The 9732-nt window shown below is 36.5% G+C and overlaps 1 protein-coding gene across 1 annotated transcript; it reads right to left on the minus strand.

Moving 5' to 3' along the window:
* Positions 1-942: 942 nt before the first annotated feature.
* LOC149208952 (homogentisate phytyltransferase 1, chloroplastic-like) lies at positions 943-2434 on the minus strand. The gene is made up of 3 exons (XM_089394184.1): positions 1671-2434; positions 1475-1558; positions 943-1102 (listed from the first exon to the last, which is right to left on the minus strand). Exons 1-3 carry the CDS (start codon positions 1722-1724, stop codon positions 983-985), a joined length of 258 nt encoding a protein of 85 aa, XP_089250310.1. The 5' UTR covers positions 1725-2434; the 3' UTR covers positions 943-982.
* Positions 2435-9732: the final 7298 nt, after the last annotated feature.

The following is a 9732-nucleotide window of genomic DNA, read 5'->3' on the forward strand; positions in this document are numbered from 1 at the left end:
GAACAATGCTTGGACTCACCAACATCCCTTTAGATTAAGGGGGGAATGTTGACACCTAATCATAGGGATTGGGTGAACAACTATAATTAATGTAAATAAATAATAGAAAATATGAAGAGTCATCGGGAGATGAAATGAACAGTCTCTCCCTCTTGTATATAATAATGAACAACCTGAATGAATATCATAATTCACATTGAGGAGTTAACTCTTGGTCTGACACAAAGGATGGTTGTTAATGATTCATAATATGTTTGCTTCTCCTATAAAAACTGCACCCATGTTCACACCCTTTATTCTTTCACCTCGCTCCGATCATGTAAGCCACTCAAAACCTGTTGCCTAGCTCATTCTCAGACCTCACCACACCAGGGTGAACATACTTAGAGACCATGAGGTCACCTCAAATCTTGGAGAGAACGAGAGAACAAGGGAACAATGGGAGGGACATTACACATTAGGTAATTTAATTGACTTGTTATAAAAGCATTATGTAAACCATGAAATTCAAGATTCAAATCCCCTATTTTCTAAACAAAAAAAAAAAAATACGACACACACTTTACAAATAAATAAGATAATTCCATGTGCCAAAGTGCGAAGTAAATTTCACCTTAAACAACATTACAACCATAGAGAAACAACACATGAACACTAAATTTAATACTAAATATTTGGTCAATACTGCAAGTCTTTTGTAAACAAAATTCTGAGAGAAAAGATGGAGAAAAATTAGAACTGAACTTCAAAAAAATTGTGTTAGGACACTAAATTAGGTCTAGAGAATTTGGCATTTTAAAAGGCTCTCAAATAAGGCTTACTTGTATATGCTGGTAAAAGGCGAGTTGAACAACAATTGTCCTTACACAAATAATGGATGTTGTGGCAGGAAGGGAAAATATTTTCCACCTTAACAATGGAGGCTGAGAAAAAAAATTTCCATTAATTAATCCACATGACATTAGTCCTAAACGAGACCTTATCATTTTTCAAAAAGCAGAAGAGACATTACATCAACTGAGTATGCAGTTCCCACAACAAAGCCCATCCATAGAGCCCAAAGCAAAGGTGCTGAGCCAATCATCCATCCCATGGTAAGACTCTTCAATAGAAAAGGAGTGAGTTAAATATATGTTTTTTTTTAATTAATTAGATGAATTGGAAATTAGGTTTGGTTCTATTTATTTGATATAGGATAGATTCTGACAGCTGTCACTATAATCACTATGTAACCACTCAATCACTACATGTAACCACCGCTACCACTATATTATGTGATATGAGACCAATTTAGATAGCTGCCATATTAAAATCAATGTGGAGCCATCTTAAACATTAACAACAAAAGAAATGAATATAAGACCTTCATCACTCACATAACTTTAAATATCTTGCAAAATTATCTATCTAATGACCCAAGACAAATATTTATCTTCAAAGCAACAATAAAATGAACAGTTACTTGAGCACATACCATGAGGGCCAAAAGCACAACAATTTCTCCACCTGCTTCCATAGAATATTCACCAGAGGCAAGAGGAAGGTATGGCTTGTTAATCTGATTTTAGAATAAGACCCACAAGCAAAACCTAGATTGTTGAGCCTTAATTGAGAAACAAAATCAAACGAGTAACTGTAAAAAATCAGAAGAAATACAAGTATTTTAGGACCTTGTCTATTTCAACATCGAACAGTTGGTTAAACCCCTGAACATAAATATTCATTAAGATGGCCAGTACCAAAGCCTGTATAAGATACGCCACAGTTACAACGTTAAAGCAATATTTGAGAACAATGTTGCTTCCATGCCTGAATTCATACACTAAATTTTCTTTTACCTACAGTGCACCACCTTTAGAAGCTCAATGAAAAACACAGGAGAAAGATCTGATCCACTTTGAACACCCAACAAAGAAACATAGATTATTCCTATCACCTGTAATCAAGGCAATTAAGGTAGTTAACTTTCAGGCATATAATCATGATGAAGAAACCAATGCAATGGAACACAATTTGATCTGACCAAGTTTTATGTAAACTGCAAACTGGGATGGATTCATCTGAACAACAGTTTATTAAATCCAAGATCCAGAAAACCATGACGTTCTAAAGGTGCAATCAAATGGTGCAAAAAACTGCAAGGTTAGCAAGGCCACACATTCTGCACATTGGCAGTTTCATGGATGACCTTGACATGTGCACTGAACAATGCTTCAGTTCCAACTTGCCAAAACCATGGTGTCAATGACCTATATTGTCCCACTCCATGTGTTTTCTATTATGATTCAACATGCACACTTAGTGATCCTGTTAAGACTATAGGATTCTATTTGCTTATTCATTTTTAGTAATTCAACATTGAATAATGTAAGTTATAATTTGTGTGCAATTTTTTCCATATTATAATTTCTAAGTTGAGTGGTAGATACTAGAGACTAAGTTTCCCTGCAACACTTGTTTCAAATAATATTTATAGAATTTTCTTCCTTTCTGAACTAATCATTTTTATACAAATAAGAAATTGACAATTTTTTTTAAGAAAAAACACAGTATACCAAATTTAATCCCCTAAAATTCCTTCTTTCCCAACATTTCATGCAACATAGACTGAAAATGAATTAGGTATCTCATATACTATTATTTATTCTATTGAAATTTACATGAAATAAAATTTTAAAACCCATTTCTAGTGAATTACACATCTCACAACTGTATGAGGTCAAGCATAATCAATAAAAAGAGATTAAATTCGTAATTAATTAAACTGTAAATCTTGTCTCTCATAGATTTGAAAACTTTAAAATTTATTTTGTTCTAAATTTGATTGAGACCTTTGGAGTTTAGCATCTAAGCTGCAATGACAAATTATTTGCAGAATTTCTTATTTCTTTTCTACATGGTGTACACTGAATATTATGTAGTAAATCCTTTTATCTTATTGTTGTCACTATAATTACTTTCAGTCTAGAAAAGAAGAAAAAAGATGAAGCCCTTACCTGTTGCTAAAATTGACTCTTTTGGAGCAAGAATTCCATTAGGAGGCCGCATAAAACAACTTTTAGGAGCATTTGTCTGGAACTGAAACCACAATTTCAAACAATTCATAACAAGTTACTTCAAGCTCAAAGCATAGATAACTTTTCAAGCCATAAATCCAGCTTTGTAAATAATGGAAAACATGGTAAGTCCTGATCTTGAGCTCCTGATCCCCATTGGATAGTCTGGTTACCTTTGCCTTGTCTTAATTTTGTTTCAATGCCAATGATTTGTGTACATGCAACAACTTCTTTGAAACTGTCTTTCTAAATGTTTCATACTAACTATTAGGCCATATAATAGTGTGATGACTACACGAGAGAAACATATTGTGACAACTCCATAAAAATTCAGCAAATCAACAACAACAACTAACATTAGAACTAAGCAATACCTAACAAACATGCCAAACCATAAATACCCACTAACAATTAGACCAAATCTACTATCCTTCCAAGAATGGGAACAATAGTACAAAACTATTTGGAGATCGAGGCCAGTTCAAGTATTCCAGTACACTGCTTTTGCATTGTCCTCATTGTCTCCAGGATTATCAAATGCACAAGGCAACTCAATGGCAACAGACATGGTAAATGGAACCTTGTATTAATCATGTCCAGTATATCATATCTACATGCAAGAACAAAGGAAAATTGACTTAACAAACACCATCGGTTAAGAATCAAATGAAAATTATTATAGAAAGAGCTCATGTAATCCTCTAGTTTAGAAAAAGGGGAGCAGTATAAGTTGAACTCTATGCGACTGAGGCTTGTTAAAATAACTAGTACACTATTATAATTGCATCTTTCGATCCAGACCCTATTGCATGAGCTGAGCTAATGAATCATTGAAACATGACCCCATACACGGTAGCCACTACCATTAGGACCTAAATGTAGTCTATACATGTGATAGCTCCATGGGAATGGATCTCACTGTCCTCCAACAACCAAACCTAAATAGTCCTATTAAACAAACACAACATACTTGACAACAAAACTGTAGCCAGCAACGATGAGTCAATGCTTATGGAACTAACACACCATTCATTAACAGAGGGATCAGATATGCTAATAGATCAAATAATATGTCAATCATTGCGGACTCCATTAGGTGTGTAGAGTTCCATAACTGTTTTGTTTTGACAACCTTTTTCCACCATTTTCCTCTTTTTCATAATCATTGTCAACTCAATAAAGGAAATAAATCATAGATTTTGATAAGGTAATAACTCTTACACATCTTATTTCTCATATGCATTAATGTTCCTTATTGTTATATTAAAGAGTGCATTAGCTATAGAATTAATATGATTCTGCGGCCATTTTGTAAATCTGCAGCTACCTCCATGGTTCGTGGGGTTCTGGTGCACTAATGAAACAACTAAGCATATGTGTGGTTGAAGATTGATCCCCTCATGGATCTCCTCCTATTCGCTCGAACCAGTTCATCAAAAGTATTGCACAATAGCACAGTCAAAGATACAGATCAACAAATAGCAGCAAGGAGTCCGGGCACAACACGTTTTATCGATTTTATTTCCAAATAGCAAATCGACGAATAACAATTTCCTATTTAAGTTTCATATTTGAATTAGGATTAAACATCAGATACATAGGCATGAAAGTCTCAACAGATTGAGCATGCATTTTATATAAATATGTATTCTCTGTAAACAATAACAGAGAGAAAGTATTAAGTTAGTTGTTGAAGAAATTGTGAACCAGACCTTCGCTTTTGCATTAATTTGAAGTTACTTTTTTGATTCGATGTGTATGTGATTGTGAATCATACCTACTGGATGCGGAGGGCCCCTGCAAACAGTCAAGGTTTTAGTTTATTTTTATTTCATTTCTTTGTAATTTCTTTCATTCAAATGCTTTCTGTTATCACTGCATTCTAGTTTAAATTACTTCATTGTTTTTGTTATTTCGTATAGACTCAGTTATCTCGTTATTATTTCGCATTTCATTTATAGTTACAGTCTTTCACATAGTCTAGTCCTTCAATGCTTTTCGCTTCATTACATTCAATCTCTTCATGCTTTTTAGAGTTAGAATTTAGATCATTTTGCAATTTGTAATTAGAAACTTCCTTCATGCTTTTTAAACTCAAAATTGTATATATTTCATAGAACACGCTTTTGGATTATAATACTTTGTTTTCATAGCAGCAAAGTGTTTATATAGATCTCTGTTTTAAAAAACGGTCGGCTCGGAACCGACTCAGCCGAGTTGGTCTAAGCCAAGCCTCAAAACAACGACTCGGCCAAGGATTTGGTTCAGCCAGCCGGGTTAATATTGAACCGGCCGAGTTGTCGGTTTGGAGTCCCCAACAAAAAGATTTTTAAAAAACTTTGTTTTCGGTTTCATTGGGCCGCTGTCACTAACTCGGTCGAGCCAGCCGGGTTAATACCGAGCGGCCGAGTTGTCTTACAACTCAGCTGCTCGGTATTAACCCGGCCGAGTTAGTGACAGCGGCCCAATGAAACCGAAAACAGCGTTTTTTTTAAATCTTTTTGTTGGGGACTCCAAACCAGTTTTAATATTGCCTATTTGGTCTTTGGGGTCCATTCCCCTATCCGAAACTCTATTTAACCCACTCAACCCCTCTCATTCTCTCACAACCATCTCATGCATTTGAGTGAGAATTTCAATGAGAATTTGTGAGGAGTTGTTGAGTTTGTTTTTGGAGCAACAGTGAGGAGTCTTGGGCAAACATTGTAGCTGGAGTGAGGAGCTTCTTGGGCAGCCATTTGGAGCAGTATTGAGAAGTTGGTTTCTTGGAGCAAGCTTGAGGAGGCAGTTTGTGCCTGGAGGTAGTTTTTTTCAATTGTAAAAATCTGTTTTTGCTTATTAAGTTTTATGTGCAAATCTAGAAATCCTAAAGAGTGTTTTTTGGGAAAGAAATGAACATTGAATCAATGTTTTTTTTTTGTTTTCATTTTCAGATTGTTTGCTTTCATTTCCAAGTCAAAAAATGGCACCTAGAGGGAAAGATGTTGCTTGGGCATATGTTGAAATGGTTGAAAGTCAAATGCATTGCAAATTTTGCCATAGGAAAATTAAAGAAGGTCCCGGGGGCATTAATAGGCTAAAACAACACTTGGCGGGGATTAGAGGCCAAATTATTCCATGTATCTCACCAGAGATTGCGGAGATTAGGAAGGATTTGTTAGCCAGCTTTGAGAAGTTTAAAGAAGATAAGGCTAGGCAAAAAGAGTTAGAGGCTGAAATTGGGAGGAAGAGGAATATACAAAAAATGTTGGCTACCAACCCCCATTTTGATTTTGAGGGTTCTTCCTCTATCCCTTGTACTGATGCATCCAACCCCTTCTGATATGTTCCTCCCTCTTTTGGGTCTATTCAAGAAAAGGTAAAGGGCAAAATGAAAGGGTGATATGAATAAGAAAAGTTATTTCACTCCCTCCTCTCCATCAGATGCACATGGTCCTCAACCTAGTAGAAGTCATTTGCAGCCCACTTTAGATGACCATTGGAAGAAAGAATTGAGGGAGACTGCTTGTGATTACATAGCTAGATGGTGGTATGATGCTAATATCCCCTTCAATGCTTCCCGTTCACCATATTATGAGCCTATGTTTGATGCCATACATGCTGCTGGAAAAGGCTTCAAAGGCCCTACTATGCATGAGCTAAGGGGGTATCGTTTGCAGAAAGAAATTGCCTCCATTAATGAGTATTTGAAAGATTTCAAGGACTCATGGGCAAGAACAGGATGTACCATCATGTCAGATGGATGGATTGATCAAAGAAACCATACCATCATAAACTTTCTTATCTTCTGCCCACAGGGAACCATGTTTCTAAAATCAGTTGATGCATCTAATAAGGTAAAAGATGGACAATTGTTGTTTCAGCTATTAGATGAGGTTGTTGAGGAGGTGGGGGTGGCTAATGTTGTTCAAGTCATCACAGATAATGCCTCTAACTATGTTCTTGCTGGTAAACTAGTAGAGGAAAAACACAGAACCATCTTTTGGACCCCATGTGCTGCACATTGCATAGACCTTATGCTTAAGGATATTGGCAAATTAGATTGGGTCAAAAACACTGTAGATCATGCCAAAAGCATAACAAAATTTATCACCAATCATTCATGGATTTTGAGCCTGATGAGGAAACACATAGGGGGCAGGGTAATTATTAGGCCTGCCATCACTAGATTTGCTACTCATTTTTTGACATTGCAATCTATGCTTTCACAACATAGAAACTTGCAAAAGATTTTTTCCAGTGAAGAATGGAATCAAAGCCAGTGGTCTCACAAACTGGAAGGCAAAGAATTGAAAAAGAAAGTTAATGAAGAAATATTTTGGAGAAAGGCAGCAGAGATTGTGAAGCTTGTTGAGCCATTGGTTAAGGTGTTGTGGTTGGTGGATGGGGAAAGATTGGCTATGGGCTTCATTTATGAGGATATGGATCAAGCAAAGGAGCAAATAAAGAGGGCATACAAGGATAAAGTGGCTAAGTATGGACCCATTTGGGCAATCATTGATGAAAGATGGAACAATCAACTCCATCGCCTTATACATGCAACTGGGTATTATTTGAACCCACGATATCATTATAAAGCTAAAGAGACAGGAGCTTTGAAGGGGGAGGTTAAAGATAGATTGATTGACTGCATTGATCGTGTGATCCCATTGGAGTGTGATCAGCTGGAGATACACCGACAGGCCACAACCTTCAGCAGTGCCTCAGGTACCTTTGGGAAGAACCTAGCAAAGATTGCAAGGGAAGTAGATGAGCCAGGTAAACAAAGATTTCAATTTTCAAATTCTTAATACTTATTTCGTTAAATCGTTTATAATTTGAAAGTTGGATATAATTTGTAATTTTGTTGAGCTAACTCATTACACTCCTATGTTTTTTGCAGCACAATGGTGGGAGGCTTTTGGTAGCCATTGTCCTGAATTGCAGAGGTTTGCAATTCGTATTTTGAGTCAAACTTGCAGTGCTACTGGGTGTGAGCGCAATTGGTCTGTCTTTGAGAGGATTCACACAAAGAAGAGAAACCGTTTGGATAAAAAACGGTTAAATGATCTAGTCTATGTCCAATACAACCTCCGGCTCAGATGCAACCAATTGCTGAACAAAAGACCTGATTCTGATCCCATTGTGTTGGAAGACATTGATCCAACATCAGATTGGGTAGTGGAGAGTCATCCAACAGAGTTTGATTCTGATGAGGATCTTGATTTGGATTTACAGGTGGAGGCATCACTCGAACATAATGTTCAGTTGAATGCAGATCCTGATCCACTTGTACCAGCCTCAGGGCCAACCCCAAGTCCTCCAGTTGCAGGCGCTTCTTCTGTGGAGCCACGACAGAAGCGCATATCTCGTCTATCTCAGCTTGCAGTTGCTGCACAGCCTGCTAGTGCTACCACTTCTACAGTTGCAGTTGGAGATGATGAGGAGGAGGAGCCATGGGCCCCCCTGTCTAACTCTGATGATGATCCAAAGATTGATCCACGTGATCTCGGCTCCTCCTGCAATAGCCAGTAGTACTGGACCACTGGTCACAGTTTACTTTTGTTGTAGAGGCCATTTCTAACCTCCTTGGTTATGTGTTTTTGTTTTGATCTCTATATCATGGTCATGTATGTATTGGACAGAGCACTGGGTGCCATTTTGATATAATGGATATATTCATGAACCTACTTTGATCATATGTTGTCTTCTATCTATATTCTAATGATGTGTGTTTGGAAACATGAATGAAAATCTTTAAAATTATGTTTTTTTATAAAAAAATAAATATTTAATGTATTTTTTACAACGACCGAGTCATTGAAATTGAGCCGGCCAAGTCGATACCGAGTCGGAGTCGGAGTCGGAGTCGACCTCGGTCGAGTCGGTGTTGGAGTCGGAGTTTTAAAACATTGATATAGATTCATAAATTTAGGACGAATAACCTAAGACATTTTTATATGATAATCAATTAGATACAATTTGATAGATTGATCTAACAATATCTTAACTCTCATTCAGTCTAACAATAGATTAACTTTCAAATATTGATTTGTAGAAATATAACTCTAATGAAAATCTAGATAAACAACGAAAATCTCAAAACAAACATAACCATCATCTTACTAAACGAAAGAATAGGCTTCTAGCATATATAGTGCACCTGCACTTCACAAGTTTACCAACTCCAATCGATAATTTATGCTTGCAATTTAAGAACATTAAATTGACCAAACATTTTGGCGTCGTTGCCAAGGAAGTGTAAATAAAAGCCTTAAAAAAAAATCGAATAAAAACATGACATGCATAGGGAAAGAGACTCTAGAGGTAGGTTTGTAGGTCGAGGAAGAAGTTTAATTCCTACATCATCCCTGACTCCACCACGACCTTGTAGTGCCACACCACCCACACAAACTCGAATTCCATCCATAGCAGGCCAATATAGACTTCTTGAAGTCTTAAGATCTAAAATCCAATCTAAAGGTTCACGAACCTCATCAACAGAGGCTGTAATAGAAGAAAATCCTACATCTCCAACAACTGGAATAATTTTTCTATCTTCAACTGGAGAACAACTTCTAGCTCAAGAGTTAGAAGTTCCTTCTAAAGAAGAAGAAGAAGAAATTTACTTCAAACCATTGATAGAGGAACCAGAAGAACTAGAAGAGAAACTAGATAACCCTGTTGAAGAACCAAA

This window comes from Pinus tabuliformis, chromosome 1_2, assembly GCF_031772625.1.
Source record: "Pinus tabuliformis cultivar Carrire ecotype Pingquan chromosome 1_2, CPIR1, whole genome shotgun sequence".
NCBI lineage: Eukaryota > Viridiplantae > Streptophyta > Pinopsida > Pinales > Pinaceae > Pinus > Pinus tabuliformis.

Coding starts and splice junctions, on each gene's coding strand:
- LOC149208952 (XM_089394184.1), bottom strand. CDS start 1,724: ATGAATATTTATGTTCAGGGGTTTAACCAACTGTTCGATGTTGAAATA. Junction 1,559..1,670: donor TCGATGTTGAAATAGACAAG/GTCCTAAAATAC, acceptor TTCTAAAATCAG/ATTAACAAGCCATACCTTCC. Junction 1,103..1,474: donor TTGTGCTTTTGGCCCTCATG/GTATGTGCTCAA, acceptor TTTCTATTGAAG/AGTCTTACCATGGGATGGAT.